At 39.4% G+C, this 17,502-nt stretch overlaps 1 protein-coding gene across 1 annotated transcript; it reads left to right on the plus strand.

Moving 5' to 3' along the window:
- Window positions 1–8,993: 8,993 nt before the first annotated feature.
- KRT10 (keratin 10) lies at window positions 8,994–13,387 on the plus strand. The gene is made up of 8 exons (XM_039223296.1): window positions 8,994–9,596; window positions 10,426–10,508; window positions 10,898–11,054; window positions 11,144–11,305; window positions 11,397–11,522; window positions 11,830–12,047; window positions 12,411–12,676; window positions 13,010–13,387. The coding sequence occupies exons 1-8, from the start codon at window positions 8,994–8,996 to the stop codon at window positions 13,114–13,116; spliced, it is 1,722 nt and encodes a 573-aa protein (XP_039079227.1). The 3' UTR covers window positions 13,117–13,387.
- The last annotated feature ends 4,115 nt before the right edge of the window (window positions 13,388–17,502 follow it).

Genomic DNA, 17,502 nt, shown 5'->3' on the forward strand with positions numbered 1-17,502 from the left:
AGGGAGGCCACAGAGTGGTTATGGTAAATTTTCTCCAGTGCTACTGTGTGTTTCATTTAATTAATTATTTCAATCTATTCCTTACCATTCCCACCACATACACACAGCTGATTTGGACAAAGAGCTACTGTCAACTTGTTATAAAACTGACAAGCTGATTCTTTAAAGTATTTTAAAAATTTCTAAGCAATAAAATTAAGAAATTAACTCATAAGATTTTTTAAATTTAAGCACATTACATATATTCATTTAAAATTACTAGAGTGGGATTACCACTTTTATTATATTCTTTAACTTCTATATGTACCATGTGGAATTCAATTTTTTCTCTATTCTTTTTAGATCTGCCCAGATTCCCTAAGTAAAGATTAACAAGATTTTGTAAGTTACTTTCTCCCATTACCAGACATCTTTGAGATGATCAGTTTTGATAAACAACCACAATTGGACCTAAAGAAATTTTCTTGGATTTAGGAATGGGGGCAAAAAAACAGTCACTGTATTTTTGGCAATGTTCAGTTTTAATATCTTAAGACTGCAGTCTGTAGCAGTTGGCTGGTTGGTTAGTATTTTCACTTTTACTACTTTTTACTAAAAGGGATATTATGGTTCTGTTTTCTGTTCTATACTAGTAAATTCTCCTCCTAATGCAGGTAATTCATACTGACCAATTGTTTTCATAGAATGAAGTCAACTCAATGAAAAGGAAGAAATTTATGACATGCTAACGAAACATAAAAGCTAAGTCACATAACATTTAATCTTTAAATTACACCAAACTCATGTGCTAACCAGAAAACCAACTAAAATAGCCAACTATCCTAATAAATAGATTGAAATGTTAAAAGTACAGATATATTTTAGCAGTTTGCCATTATCAAAATCATCTCAACAGATCCAAGACCAAAAAAGGGACATTCAATGAAGAGGAAAAAGGGCCAAAATTTTTTGTAATATATATAAAGCATGTATATAAAGCCCAAGGTATACATCTTTATATATTTTAAGGTACTTTAGAATTCCTATTCAGAATATCAGATTTCTTATCATTCTTATGCAACATTCTCACATCTAAAAGTATTATGATTACTTTAAAGCAAAATTAGTTGTTTTCAACTGGCCTTTATTTAAATTTTGAACTTGCACAACTGCCAAAACATGGAAAAAGAGTTTAGAGAACAAAACAAAGGCAAAAAAAAAAAGTAGAAAAAGGCACTGAGGTGACACAAAAACATTCAGTGAACAAGTATCTGTCAGGTACAGACTGGGACCTACATGCCTCATCTCACTGGGAACAATGATAGCACGCATATTATAAAACACTAGGTTACACACTGGAACTGAAAGAGACAGACAGACATGACTACATTAATGGTGAAAAACCTCATGAAGGAGAGAGTATTTAAGCCAGAGCTTCGAGTTGAGGTAGCATGATTTGAGTAAGCAGCAAGGTAGAAGAAGGACCTTTCAAACCAAGAGCAACAAACAGAGCCTTAATTCAGGGATAAAGCACAGTGTCTTGGCCAAGATTAAAAAGAAAGGCTTGCTGATCATGAAAGAATTTTAATAGAAATGCTAATACATTTTTTCATTGGATCGTGATTATACATATTTTAATATTTACAAGTACACGCATTCCCCACTTTTTGAAAGCTCGCCTGATGCCATTTTGTTTTTACAAAAGACATACATTGGTACCTGTTTCCATTAACTGGAAAAAACCCGAAGAGGATTTTCACTTTTATGAAAAAAAGGCAAAAAGTGAAAACAGCACCGAGTTTTCTTGCAGTGAGCCATTATAGAGGTAGCAAGAATGGCCCCACCAAGTTCCTCCCCTGATAACTACATTTAGCATCTCAGAGCCTAGTGGCCATAGCTTTCAACTGTGTCTGTGAGCATGTGGGCTTTATCTTAATGTATTCTGTGCATCAGTTAGTAAGATGTGCCCCACGGTATCAGAAAAGCCTAAAAGAGGTTATTTGGGTGACTTGGGGATGCTCAAAATTTTTTCCATATAAATTAATGATAACTGCGTCTTTGCTTTACAGGAAAACTCTACTTTCAAACAGCAGGGGAAACCTGCATTATTACCCATATTTTATAGGGTAGTAAAACGAGACACAGAGAGGCTGAGTGCCTTGCCCAAGGCCACGTAATTACTTCATGAGGAGAATGTAGCTCTCCTTCCACTCCACCATCCTTGTTCACTGCAGGGAGCATGAAGTTGGACAGACAGAGTCGGGCAAAGCTCTTGAGAAGACTTAATTCATCCACAAGAGAAATCTGTTAATAGGTGCTTGAGCACACTGATGAAGTCATGACAGTACTTTGTCAAGAATTAATCCTGCAGCAGTGAACAGGAAAGATCTTAAGTGACAGCACTGGGCCAAGAAAAACATCTTCAGAAGCTGGTGATGTAACACCGGTGACAGAAGTGCTGAAAGCCTGGATTCGGGCAGTTGCAGTGGGACCAGACAGAAAGAAACAACAACATTAGCTACGGTTAAAAAAAGAAAAATAGTGACAAAATTGGGGATTTGGTGGATGTAGAAGATAAAGAATGAAGTTAAAAATGAAAGCATATAGGGAGCCTGGGTGGCTCAATTGGTTAAGCGACCGACTTCAGCTCAAGTCATGATCTCACAGTTCGTGGGTTCAAGCCCCTCGTCGGGCTCTGTGCTGACAGCTCAGAGCCTGGAGCCTGCTTTGGATACTGTGTCTCCCTCTCTCTCTGACCCTCCCCTGCTCATGCTGTCTCTCTCTCTCAAAAATAAATAAAACATTAAAAAAAAGAAAGCATAGGGGCACCTGGGTGGCTCAGTCAGTTAAGCATCCAGGTTTGTGAGTTTGGGCCCCTCACTGGGCTCCCCACTGACAGTGTTCGAGATTCTCTCTCCCTCTTCCCCTACCCCTCCACCACTTGCACGCACTCTCTCTCTCTCTCTCTCAAAATAAATAAACTTAAAAAAAAAAAAAGAAAAATGAGATCACACATCATTTAGAGAAAAACAGATGGCAAAGTTTATCACAAAGTTATCAATAAAGCACACCTTTCCTTTGCCCACCCTCCTCCCCTGCCATTTCCCACCCTCTAACCTTATCCTTTCATTCACTCATATTTTTCTGGCCCTACTGTGGGTTAGACAGTGGTTTAGACTCTGAGAAACTGATCACAGTAATAGTAACACCAATAAACATGTCTTAAGCACTTGTTCTATGTATATCACGCACTGTTCTAAATGCTTTATATTTAATTAACTCATTCAACTACCACTGCGACACTGCAGAGTAAGCAAAATTATTCATTTCTCAAGAGGGAATGAGGAAACCACGGGGCGCCGGGGTGGCTCAGTCAGTTAAGTGTCTGATTTCGGCTCAGGTCATGATCTCACAGTTTGTGAGTTTGAGCCTTGTGTCGGGCTCTGTGCTGACAGCTCAGGGCCCTGAGACTGCTTCCAACACCAGCTTCGAATTCTGTGTCTCCCTCTCTCTCTGCCCTGCCCTTGCTTACACTCTGTCTCTCCTTCAAAAATAAACAGACATTTTTAAAAAATTAAAAAATGAGGAAAGCAAGACAAAGCCACACAGTGAGTGGTGGGGTTTGGGTTGTAACCCTAGCAGTCTGGCTCCGGAGCCCACTCCCTTAAGAAAAGCCTTCATGTAGTTTCCACATTTTTCTGACTTGTATCACAGTGCAATCCCAGAAGTTTTCAGAAAAATTGTGTGATATGGGAGCGTCTGCAGATTTTAGAGCCCTGAAGTTTAGATATTTTGCAATGAGAAGCCATGGGCCTTATGAGTATCTTAGCTAATTACTAATTATTACCTAAATACTCAGTCACCTGGGAGGAGGGTACCAAATCCACCAGACAGTTGTACAACTTTCCATTTGGCTTTGACTCTATGGGTGGGAATCAGAAAGGCACATTCAGCCATTTGCACACAATCACAGACCATTCAAGCAAAATATGTCTAACTTTCAAACTTTCTGTGATAAACAACAGAAAATTCTGTTTAGCTCATTAATCCTTCCATCTTGAGACAGAATCTGCATTAAAAGAGTCATCTTTCTGTAACTACTTAAATTACTTATTATATCTCAACTAATCAGAGACAGAAACTTGCGAATAGAATTTTCAAAAAGAAACTTCAAAAGAGAATTTTACTTGAAGAAAAATAAGGAAGAAAGAGGAAAGGTCCAAAAATCCCAACAGTGAGACAAGTCAAGCTGATAACAAAGCTGAATCAACAACATGCCTCAAGAGCCTCAGCCAAACTAAACCCATGAGAATAGTGTTTACCAGCCTTAACCATGACCCCAAATCCAGAAGGAATTAAAGAGGAAATTAATACACTGGACTACATGAAAACAAAATACAGTAAGCAAAGTGATCAATTCTGATATTGAGTATACACTGTAGACTACCCTACCACAACTCCACTAAACCTCTCCTATGGAAGGATGCCAGCGGCTCTTAACTGCCAAATCAAGTTTCTCTTCATTCTCCTTTCTCCTTGATCTCTCTGGATACGAGCCTACTTATCTGGGTTCCCTCCTCCCTTGGTTTCCATGTTCCTTCTTCCTCTATTCCCCCGTCACAGGTGCCCTCCTTTTCAGTATTATTCTCTAGCTCTTCTTCCCAGCCCCTAAAGTGGTCATCTCTCAAAGTTCAGGCTTAGACCTTCCGCTCATTTCTTTCTCAATTCCTTCCCTTAGGGATCTTACCTATTCTGAAGTCTGCAGCTCTAATCTCTCTCCTGAACTGGAGTCCTATGATTCTAACTGCTGAAAGACATTTTTACCTCAATATCCTGGTATTACTTCAAATTCCCATCTTAAAACAAACTAACTTCTCAAAACTTCATTCCTCTTTCATTTGCCCTCTTGCACATCACACACATACACACCAGATTGTTAGAACCCCTCTCTGCACTACTTCAACACCCTGGCCATGCCTCAAGTATAGCCCAGAGTCCCCTATATTATAACCTCCGACTTGTGGGTATGTTTGCTTGCCTCTCCAAGTAGAGTGCAAATTCCTTACGGGGCAGGAATTGTCTTAGTCACCTATGTATCCCCAGGGAATATTGCAGGTGCCCAATAAAATCTGTTAAAAGAAATTAATAAATATAGATAATCTGATCTAGCCAAACTGGTCCATTAAGAGTCTCCACCTGTTTGGCAATTTCATAGTCCCCACTTCCCAGAAGACTCCTCTCTCTCTGCTGCTGCGTGCATGGAAGAATTCTACCCACCCTTTGCAAGACTCAGCTTAAATTCCACAGGCACATGAAACGTTGTCAGACGACCCTTTGCTCATCAGTCTTACAACGACAGTCTTTCATGACAGATCCTGTCATGAATACAGGATCATCTTTGAAGCTGATTCAAAACCAGGCTCTAGCGTAAACTGCCTGTGCTACTCTGACAATCCCTAAAGCTTTCTAAAGCTTCTTTTTTTTTTTTTTCAGCTATAAAATGAGGTAAATAACACCAATCAGAGAGAATTTGGGGAGGATTACAGGAGAGTAAACCATCTAGGACATAGTAGATGTTTAGGAAATGTTAACTCCTTTTCCCCACCCCACCTCCTTTTCACTTTATTTACCATTTACATGGTGCTTAGGTTGATAATGTTTGTTTTGTCTCCTCAATTAGATTGTAAGGACTAGTAAAATCCTTAAGGGCAAGAGCTGAATCTCACTGTCTCTCTGTCTCCTAAATACCTATCCATGTGCCCTACAGAGACACAATAAAAACCAAAAACAATGAAATTACAGTTACAGTGGATTATGGCAATCAAGTGTAAATGGTGCCAAGATTAGAATTGATGGTCCCAAATTTTCATCCAATTTAGCTATAGAATTGTTACATGGCACCTCTGTAATGTCACTCATGCCCAACGCAGATTTCAACAAATGACACTGCAAATAAAAACAAATCAATTTCTACAATATACAGGTTAATAAGTGGGCTTCAATAACAGATTTAGTTAAAGGTGGTTTAAATTAAATGTTATAGCTCGTATTAGAAGCGTTTCTATACATCTATTTGTCCCCATGTACTTTTATGCAAAGGTTTCCTTTCACGTACTATTTAATATGAGTGTAACAGATTTCTTCATACCACTTGCATTTGTTAAATAACTGAAAATAGTTAAAATTTCCCCACCAGGGTTAAAAAAAAAAAAAAAAGTAAAAGCTAATACTGAAGCAAAACTGGTAAGATCAAGATCAAAATTCGTGATAATTACAGGTAAAATCTATCAGAATCTTTTTTTTTTACAAAGTTTATTGTCAAATTGGTTTCCATATAACACCCAGTGCTCATCCCCACAAGTGCCCTCCTCCATGCCCATCTCCCCCCTCCCCCCCCCACATCCATCAGTCCTCAGTTTGTTCTCGGCATTCAAGAGTCTCTCATGGTTTGCCTCTCTCCCTTTCCCCCACCATTTCCCCTCTTCTTCTCCCCCATGGTCCTCAATTAAGTTCCTCCTAATCAGAATCTCTCTTTAATTAAAATGGTTTCTTTCCAAATCACTTCCATTAATATCAAGGCTTCAAGATCCGCTCTGAACTTACTGTTTTTTTGTTTTCTCTATCCTGATTTTTACAGCCTTCCTCTACCGCGGGCTATCTTCATCAAGGATCAATTCCCATGGTTGGGTTTCATTATTTCTTTTAACTACTGCCCCACTTGCATGTGCTAACAAGCTGGAGCAGCCGCAACGTGCTGGGTAGTAACCATTACCTCCGACAATCAGCTCTACACTAACACTCCCAGCCACATTCCCCTTCCCCGAAGAAACTATTTCTACAGTTTTCATAGGCTGTGCAGCTGCACATCTAATAGGAAAAAGCAATTGGTAATAGAAGAGCATGTGCCAAATACCCTGCCATCTCAACACATTCATACTTCCAAGGACTTTTTGTTTTGTTTTCTCCCACATGGAGAAGTTTATGGTGAGAAACAGAGGCATTCTATTCGATCAGACCAACCACAGGAGAGAGGACATAGACAGACTGGTAGCATAGGAAAGAGCCAAAAGTCAGGCATCAAAAGACTAAGTTTCTGATCTCAGTTCAACCACCTATTTCATTTTGTTAAGTGACATCATAGGCTCTCTCAGCTTCAACTTCCTCTTTCATACACTAGAGATAACCACCATCCTTATTTCAGCAGCTTGTTTCAAAGATTATAAAATTACAGGATTATAAATGGCACTGTGAACTTATAAAATGTGTGTGTGTGTGTGTGTGTAATACACATGAATATATTTTTGAATAGACTTGTCATAGCCTATGGGTAGACAAAAAATAATTTTACATCATGTATTAAAGTCCCAATTAAATACTTCACTAGACAAACTGTTACACCAAATTCTACACACAGAGTGTCCAAGGGAAAAAAATTTTTTTTAAGAAATAGAATCTAGCTTGGAAACACATGTTCACAGTCCAGATCATAATTTTTGGAGCAAGTATTATTCTTTAATCTGGATTTATATTCCTGTAAGCAAATTCTTAATCACAATTACAATATAACTTAACTCTCCCTTTGGGGATCAATCAAATTTAGAGTAAAGAAAGTACTGGATGTTAGTTTTTCATATATTGTGCTAAGATATTGTGCTAATATTTCTACATTATGGTCTTCAAGTCTGCCTTCACTATGATGAATTTAAAAGTCAATAAAATCCAGAATCACTTCATGATTTTTCTTAAGGTTAAAAAGAAGGGGTGCCTGGGTGGCTCAATCAGTTAAGGGTCCAACTTCATGGTTTCAGCTCATGTCGTTTTCTTGCAGTCTGTAGTATTGAGCCCTGTGTTGGGCTCCATGCAGACAGCATGGAGCCTGCGTGAGAGTCTCTCTTTCCCTCCTTCTCCTCCCCACCCTGCTCCTCCCCTGCTCATGCATGCACATGAGCTCTCTTTCTCTCTCTCTCAAAATAAACTTAAAAATATATATAAGGTTAGGGGCGCCTGGGTGGCTTAGTCGGTTAAGCGTCGACTTTCGCTTGGGTCATGATCTCGCGGTTCGTGGGTTCGAGCCCCGCGTCGGGCTCTGTGCTGACTGCCAGCTCAGAGCCTGGAGCCTGCTTCAGTCTGTGACTCCCTCTCTCTCTCTCTGACCCTCCCCTGCTCACGCTGTCTCTCTCTCTCCTAGAAATAAATAAATAAAAAAACCATTAAAGAAAAATTAAAAAAAATATATATATATATATAAGGTTAAAAAGAACAGCACCATTAAATTAGCAGATTCCTAAGTCATTACTCACTTCCAACTCCCTAAGCAAAGTACCACTATACTTTCATTCTCCAAATTAAAAGATTCTCTATAAATACACACACACACACGCACACGCGTGCACACACACACACACACACACACTTCCTATTTTTTTTTATGGCTTTAATTTTTTATATGTGGCAACTTTTGAACACTAATTAAATTGTTTAGGTTTTTTTTTCTTTTCTTTTTGGTCTGCTTACAGTTTTCTACAAGATCCCCATTGGAGCATGACTCTGGCAGACTTATGTTAGTTGTTTTTCCAATTGATTAAAACTGTTTAAAACATGAATTTGAAAAATCTTACTTTTAACAATAATTTTGTAGACAAAATTCTTTTTCCAAACTTTGCATACATCCTGTGCAACCTAAATTAGTGCTGAGAAAAAACTGGATTTAAGTTGCTCAATATTCTTCAAAAGGTAAAAAAGCATAATGAAACAAGCTCATCTGAACTACACCCATTTTCAATTTCAACACAGCAAAACTCCTGTTTGTTCTTAGGGCAAATTCAAAACCATACATATTGGAATTGGTTATTACTGAAGATAATTTATGCAATCATAAGTAAAGATGCTAAATTGGCAAAAAGAAAACCATGCAAGTAAGCACACTCTAACACATGTGGGACACACCCTCTTGGTGTATAAAAGCCTGTCACTGTCCTTGGTAGCAAGCACTCCCTGAGCTAAACAGCATCACCATGTCTGTTAGATACAGCTCAAGCAAGCAGTACTCTTCCTCCCGCAGCGGGGGAGGAGGAGGAGGAGGAGGAGGAGGGTCATCCTTCAGAATTTCAAGCAGCAAAGGCTCCATTGGTGGAGGATTTAGCTCAGGGGGGTTCAGTGGTGGCTCTTTTAGTCGTGGGAGCTCTGGTGGAGGCTGCTTTGGGGGCTCATCAGGTGGCTATGGAGGAGGATTAGGAGGCGGCTTTGGTGGAGGAAGCTTTGGTGGAGGCTATGGAAGCAGTAGCTTTGGTGGGGGCTATGGAGGGGGCAGCTTTGGAGGGGGCAGCTTCGGTGGGGGCGGTTTCGGTGGGGGCAGCTTCAGTGGAGGCAGCTTTGGAGGCTTTGGGGGTGGATTTGGAGGAGATGGTGGCCTTCTCTCTGGAAATGAAAAAGTAACCATGCAGAATCTGAATGACCGCCTGGCTTCCTACTTGGACAAAGTGCGGGCTCTGGAAGAGTCAAACTATGAGCTAGAAGGCAAAATCAAGGAATGGTATGAAAAGCATGGCGGCTCAGGCCAGAGAGAGCCTCGTGACTACAGCAAATACTACCAAACCATCGACGATCTTAAAAATCAGGTAAGGTGCATCTTAAAAATACAACTTTAAGCCTATTTTGTATCCATGTAATTCAGATATGTGAATCTTACATTAACCACGATGTAGCTATCACTGTGTTTACCTGTGTTACTTTCTTGCTTCCAAAAATAATCCAGTCTCCTCAAAGGTAAATATTTGTGAGGTCATTGAAATCTTCAACATGTGGTGTATACCTTATCAGATGATGGATTACTGAGAATTTTTTTATGATTTAATGAGTGTACGAGTTCATAGTTAAAATACTGGGTCATTTACAAATACAGGAACTGAAAGAATTATTAAAGGAATCAGAACAAGACAGTATTCAGATTGATAATGAAAAGATATTATCAACATTACATACAAGTAACATGAATTCTCCAGTATAAAAATGGGATACTGTTTGCCTCTAGAGAATTCGTGAATTGTACCTACTGTGTGTCAGCCTAGAGTGTATTCACTTAGAATGTACACTTAAAACAAGTTAAACCAAAAGGTACGAGTCAGTCAAAAGTTCACTGAAATACAGGAAAATCACACAGTATAAAGTGGCAGGGAGAGGGACATGCAAGAACAGAGCTATAAAATTGCAGTTAGTTTTCAGAAAAAGATGATACAGAAGTAGAAATGTATAGAAACTTTAAGAGAACAAAAGACTCAAATTTGAGTATATGATTTTAAATTAATTATATTTTAATTATTAATATTTAAGATTTTTAAAAATCCCCCAAGATTTTGTAAGAGAACAACATAAAAATGCAGCTCATCTCTCTATACTACCTGGTTTTATAGTGGCATATCTGTATCTGTTTTCTGCCTCTCCCTCCAGATCCTCAATCTAACAACTGATAATGCCAATATCCTGCTTCAGATCGACAATGCCAGGCTGGCAGCTGATGACTTCAGATTAAAGTAAGCTCAGTGAACACGGCACAACGCCGTCACAACAAATACAGTAGTTGTTTTTAACAGTGGCTTTGGATGCCCACAATAGCATTGACATTTTCTTGAATTCATTCAAAGTTAAATAGTATTGGAGTTGTCTGAAAATTTTTCAATTTCAATATTACCTTCCTGGCAATATTACCTTCTTTTCTTAAAAGAAGAAAATGCATTTTAAAGTAAACTGCTAAGCTTCTTTGCATTAAGCCACTAATACCCCTATATCCCCTATGAACTAGTATGCAATAAAGGTTGCCATGATATGAAGCCAACTCTGTATTTGCTTCTAAAACAGTCTCAGCCCAGGAACATCTCCCATATGTAAGTTGTATCCAGCATTTGTACCATGCTTGTTTCAGGTATGAGAACGAGGTAGCCCTGCGCCAGAGCGTGGAGGCCGACATCAACGGCCTGCGCAGGGTGCTGGATGAACTGACCCTGACTAAGGCTGACCTGGAGATGCAGATCGAGAGCCTGACTGAAGAGCTGGCCTACCTGAAGAAGAATCACGAAGAGGTGATGCAAAAAGTTAGACGTCCCGCAGCCAAAAAAAGGGGTTCATGGGGTCATGATACAATCATTAAATTTTTCTGTTCCTCTAACAGGAAATGAAAGACCTTCAAAATGTGTCCACTGGTGATGTAAATGTAGAAATGAATGCTGCCCCTGGTGTTGATCTGACTGAACTTCTGAATAACATGAGAAACCAGTATGAACAGCTTGCTGAACAAAACCGCAAAGACGCCGAAGCCTGGTTCAACGAAAAGGTTAATTCACCTTCCTTCATAGCGGGCCCAGTGGACGTTTGGTTATCATTTCAGACTTTTCTCATCTTTTCTTCTGTTGTTAATACTCTAGAGCAAAGAACTCACTACAGAAATCAACAGTAACATTGAACAAATGTCCAGCCACAAATCTGAGATTACTGAACTGAGACGCACGGTTCAAGGTCTGGAAATCGAACTACAGTCCCAACTAGCCCTGGTACGTTAATAACTCTCTCCTGAAATAACTTCAACTTTAACTACAGAGTATCACGCTCACGTAAGAATATGCAACACAGGAACAAAAGAGAGAGTAAGAAAGGAGAAAGAAAATTGGAGCTCTTGGTTAATGGGAGAAGTCTTAGTGGCATTGCTCTAAACGTGCTGAAGTTGCCATTAAACATAAAACACAAATTCTATTCATTTCCTGTATTCTTCTATTTGATGACTTATTCAATTATGAAATAATCTTCATTCCATTAAATAATAAGGTCGCTAAGCCACCGTATATTCTCTCCTCTTTTCAGAAACAATCCCTGGAAGCCTCCTTGGCAGAAACAGAAGGCCGCTACTGTATGCAGCTCTCCCAGATTCAGGCCCAGATCTCCTCTCTGGAGGAACAACTGCAACAGATTCGGGCCGAGACCGAGTGCCAGAACGCTGAGTACCAACAGCTCCTGGATATTAAGATCCGACTGGAGAATGAAATTCAAACCTACCGAAGCCTGCTAGAAGGAGAAGGAAGGTAAATTATAAAAATCTTAAGATTTATCCCAATTGGTCTTATTCAGTTTCTAAATCGCCGGGCTTTTCCAAAACCCAAAGAAGTGCCGGAGGATGGGAGAAAGGGAGGAGAAGGGAGAAAGCAGGGTACAGAGAGAGGCGTATACAGCCACAGCCTGAGTTTCCCATGGATTGGATTCTGAAGGTTGTGTGCATATAAAACTGTTTTTAAGTAGTGGGTGGGCCTGAGAATCCATACTCGACAGGCATTTCTTTTTCCCTCTCGAAACACGTTTTGCTTATTTTTAAAGTAACGATAACCTCGAAGGCGACCCACCATTTTTCAAAGTTAGAGTTAACCGAACGTGACCCTCACTCCCGGTAGTTCCGGCGGCGGCGGCTACGGCGGCGGGCGCGGCGGCGGAAGTTCCGGCGGCGGCTATGGCGGAAGTTCCGGCGGCCACGGGGGCGGCCACGGCGGCAGTTCCGGCGGCGGCTACGGGGGCGGCAGCTCCGGCGGCGGCGGCGGCCACGGCGGCAGTTCCGGCGGCGGCGGCTACGGCGGCGGCTCCGGCGGTCACAAGTCCTCGTCTTCTGGGTCCGTCGGGGAACCCTCTTCCAAGGGACCAAGGTCAGCAGAAACTAGCTGGGGTAATCAGAATTAGTTTTAACTTTCCGTGAAGATTTTGTTGCTTTCTAAAACTTTTAAAAAATTCAAATCTTAGAGAAAATTTCTGCTTGGATTTTTTTTTTTTTTTTTTTTTTTTAAGCAAACTACTCTTGACATCCATCTTGAACGAAAACTGTCATGGTCCAAGATGCTGTAGTTTAAATACTATTAGGATCTAAAAACACAAACAAAAAACATAAAAAATGAATTTTTTGAGTTCAGTATGTTTTTCTTTAGAAATTTTTATTAATTAGTAGAAGCCCCACAAATTGCTTAGTCTAAATTCTGTTTTTCCCCCCATAATTTATGTGCAGATTCTAACAAAACCAGAGTAATCAAGACAATCATTGAAGAGGTGGCACCTGATGGTAGAGTCCTTTCATCTATGGTTGAATCAGAAACCAAGAAACACTACTATTAAGCCGCATCAAGAGGAAAGGGTCTCCCTTCACACAGACCATTTATGTACCGATGCATGAAGAACAAAGTCATGGAGAAAACACTTCAGTCTTAATGGTCTATGGAAATAGGTTCACTCCTTGAAAATAAGGTGTCTAAAAGGTGTTTTGTGGTTTCTGTATTTCTTTTCACTTTACCAGAAAGTGTTCTTTAATGGAAAAAAGAAAAAAAAAACCTTTCTATTCTCATTCACTGATGAATTCCAATAAACTTTCTTACTGATGCAAGCTATCCAATTTGGTCAGAATTGTCCTTATTTAAATTAAGTGATATTTTTAACCTTAAAGATGAGTGAACTATAGCATTTGGAGGTTGATTTCTCCAGAAATTCTGAAGACAGAATTATTATCATGATTTCTCTGAGTAAATTTTTTTAATCTTGTGGGTGTTAGATCAATGTCCATAATCTCACTGAGTAAAAAATTTGAGACCCCATTCTAACTCTTCAAGATACGCCATAAGTGGAAAATTCCCGGTGCTCTGGCTTTGAATTATGTCAGTGCTGAAAATTCTAAAATATCTCCAATAAGTCTCCAAGGATAAAGTTATTAGAAATTTCACATTTTCTGATTGCTTGGCTTCTCACATTTACCTTCCCTCATTTTCTTCCCATTCATTTCTGCCCAATTGCTATACACCTTAAGAGATATCATCTACCACTCAGCAGGCCAGTAAGATAGCACCCTAACAAAATTATTTAGTGTCTGTCAGAGGAACAGGAGAAGCACTGTCAAGACATGATGATGCCAATTTTACCAAAGGAACAACTCTAGGTCCCCGCCTTCACCAAACATGTCTAGTGATAAGTACTCAAGACCTGGTATAGGGTCAACCCAGTCATATCCTTCAACCATTAAGAACCCAACTGACATTACTTAGTACTCTGCTAGTATATGGAGTAGATGGATTTATTAAGGGCTGGATTTATTCTTTGCCCCTAAGGCTACCATGTGTTCCCTGGTGGGCTCCTCGATACCCGTGTCTATCAAATAACAGCCTGCCTCTGTATCCTTAATTTGAGCTTGTTTTCCCTAAGACCATAGCCCTGGTCCCCAGGTCATTAACTTGGGTCTCCTGCTGGATAAACCCTATCCTCTGTGCTCTAAACTGATGACAAGCCCTAATTCAAAATGAATGGACCTCCCTATAGTCAAGGCTCCATGACCTACCTACCACCAAATATTACCATAGTTCAGAAACTCTCCTCTTAAGTTGGCATGTCTTTTTATCTGGGTACCAGCCTACCTTCTTGGGAGCCAGTCTCCTCTAAGTTTCACTGTTGAGGTCCCAACATGCCACATTGTAAAGCCATAAAACAGAGATGTTGACGGGTAAGGACCCTGAGCTGACACTGTGTATATACTGACTGTTGTTCAGAGACACTATCTTTTTTTTTTTTTAAATGTTTTTATTTATTTCTAGGAGAGAGAGAGAGAGAGACAGCGTGAGCAGGGCAGGGTCAGAGAGAGAGGGAGTCACAGACTGAAAAAGGCTCCAGGCTCAGAGCAGGCAGTCAGAACAGAGCCCGACGAGGGACTCGAACCCACGAACCGCAAGATCATGACCAAAGCGAAAGTCGGACGCTTAACCGACTAAGCCACCCAGGCGCCCCCAGAGACACTATCTTTTAAAATACCTAACAAAGTTGGAGCGCCTGGGTGGCTCAGTTGGTTAAGTGTCCAATTCTTGGTTTTTGCTCAGGTCATGAACTCACAGTTCTTGAGTTCGAGGCCCGTGTCAGGCTCCACACACCGGGTGCTTGGGATACTCTCTGCCCCTCCCCCGCTCACTCTCTCTGTCTCTCAAAATAAATAAATTTTAAAAATAGAATATCTAAGTTAACTCAGTACCTAGGGCTTTGAATATTGTTAATAATCTGAGATGGCCTTTTTCCTTATTCTCGAGAAATAAGTATTTTCTTATTCAGTGACACAAATATAAATACATTACTATGAAATAGTTGTGTTTGTTATTAAGCTTCGTCTCTTCTACTCAGCCCTACCACCACTACCTGCCTAACCCCCACCCCAAGCAGGGATATCAGCTGATCAGAGCTCTTTACCTGGTTGGATGTTAACCCTTCATTCCTGTAAGGTCTGAATCATGGTAGTTCTGTCTTCTTACGTGCTTAGTCTTCCAGTACCTTCTTAATTATTTATATTACATTTTCTCCAGTGAAATAACTGCTTTATCTCTGGTAAATAACGACTTTCTTTTTAGATGTTAACTGTGGTGTCCATTTCACTGTATAGGTTGTTCATACTGTACACTTAAACAGTGCTGTATGTCAATTATATCAATAAAACTGGAAAAAAAATTAGAATTTTCTCAACTGGACTCAAACTACAGTTTAATAAAGACAGTCTGAACAAGTTTGATTTCAGCAGGGACATTGATATTTATAGTTTAAAAAAATTGCTAACTGTACTACTCTTACTACATGGGTTTATCATGTAGCTATTTAAAAAATCCTGTTCACATTCTTGCAAATTCTGAAGTTGTGACAGAGTCTTGCTATTTAAGCAGGACAGTGTCCAGTGAGACTCGCAGAGCAAATTCTGGCACTCAGGTGGAATCATACCAAACAGCAAACCTGGTTTCTCCAGAAAGGAGAAACCTCTTAAAGCTTTGCACTATGACCTTGATGTCTATGATGGCTTGATTTTCCTGGGGCATGGAGAAGTAAGTTAGTTATGGTCAGGTTTATAGGGGAAATAGCTTGAGTAAGGACCTTAAATAAGGTATCCCATCTACCTTGCATCTGGAGAAGGAGAATTAGGGAAAGAGGTCATTTGTGGCTTTAAGCATGCATTCCAAATTCAATGGTTCCTGGATTTTATATCCTGTTAGTGGCATTTACAAATAATGTAAGTTTTGGACAAAGTACTTCAACCCTTCTGAATCTCAGTTTTCTTATCTGTACAATACAATTGTCCCTATACAGTAGGGACAATAACTACTTCAGAAGAGATTGTGGGGATAAGTGGGCTACTGCCTATAAAGCCCTTAAAAAATTACCACCATGGAATAGACATTGAAGAAACAGTATTCTATTTGCATAGCAAACCATCGACAAAATGAAAAAACAATCTACTGAGTGGGAAAAGATATTTGCAAGTGATATATCCAATAAGGGGTTAATGTCCAAAATATATATAAAGAACTTACACAACCCAAAACACACACACACACAAAAAACAAAAAAATCCAGTTAAAAGTGGGACAAGATAGAAACACATTTCTCCAAGGAAGACTATACAAATGGCCAGCAAAGACATGAGAAGATGCTCAACATCACTAATTATCAGGGAAATACAAATCAAACCTGTAGTGAGATATCACCTCACACCTGTCAGAATGGCTAAAATGAAGAAGAAAGGAAATAGCAGGTGTTGGCAAGGATGTGGCAAAAAAGAACCCTTGTGCCCTGTTTGCAGGAATGAAACTGGTGCAGTCACTGTGGAAAATAGTAGGAATTCCCTCAAAAACTAAAAAAATAAGAATACTATATGATCCAGTAATTCCACTACTGGGTATTTACCCAAAGAAAATGAATTAATTGGAAAAGATAAATGCGCCCCTATGTTTATTATGTTTATTACAGCATTATTTACAATAGCCAAGATATGGAAGCAATCTAACTGTCCATCGATGAATGGATAAAGATGTGGTATATTTATACATATATATGTGTATATATATCACATTCCATTATATATGATGGAATATTACTCAGCCATAAAAAGGACGAGATATCTTACTATTTGCAACAGCATTGATGGACCTAGAGGGTATTTTGCTAAATGAAATAAGTTAGACGGAAATAGCATATGATTTGAATCCAAATCCAAATTTGGAATCCAAATTTGTGGAATCCAAAAAACAAAACAAATGAACAAACAAAAACAGAAACAGACCCTTAAATACAGAGAACAAACTGATGGTTGCCAGAGGGGAATGTAGTGAGGAGACATGAGTAAAGGGGAATAAGAGATACAGGCTTCCAGTTGTAGAATGAATAAGTCACAGGAATGAAAGGTACAGCATAGGAACACAGTCAGTGGTATTGTAACTGCATTGCATGGTGACAGATGGGAGCTACTACTACATTTGTAGTAAGCACAGCATGAGTATTGAGTGGTCAAATTGCTATGTTGTACATCTTGAAAAATATTTTTCAAATATTATCAAAACAAGTGAGAAAGATGGTACTGAAATTTGGTAACTGCTGTAAATTTTTAATTCTGTTTCTTCAATATATCTGCTTTTATTCTTTCTTTATAAAAGTATATAAGCGTGTTTATAATGCATGCTCCTGGTATGTATTAGATAAGTCCAAATAAATAAG

This window comes from Hyaena hyaena, unplaced genomic scaffold (genome assembly GCF_003009895.1).
Source record: "Hyaena hyaena isolate Hyena2069 unplaced genomic scaffold, ASM300989v1 scaffold_1306, whole genome shotgun sequence".
Classification (NCBI taxonomy): Eukaryota; Metazoa; Chordata; class Mammalia; order Carnivora; family Hyaenidae; genus Hyaena; species Hyaena hyaena.

Coding starts and splice junctions, on each gene's coding strand:
- KRT10 (XM_039223296.1), top strand. CDS start 8,994: ATGTCTGTTAGATACAGCTCAAGCAAGCAGTACTCTTCCTCCCGCAGC. Junction 11,306..11,396: donor AAGCCTGGTTCAACGAAAAG/GTTAATTCACCT, acceptor TTAATACTCTAG/AGCAAAGAACTCACTACAGA. Junction 12,048..12,410: donor CTGCTAGAAGGAGAAGGAAG/GTAAATTATAAA, acceptor CACTCCCGGTAG/TTCCGGCGGCGGCGGCTACG.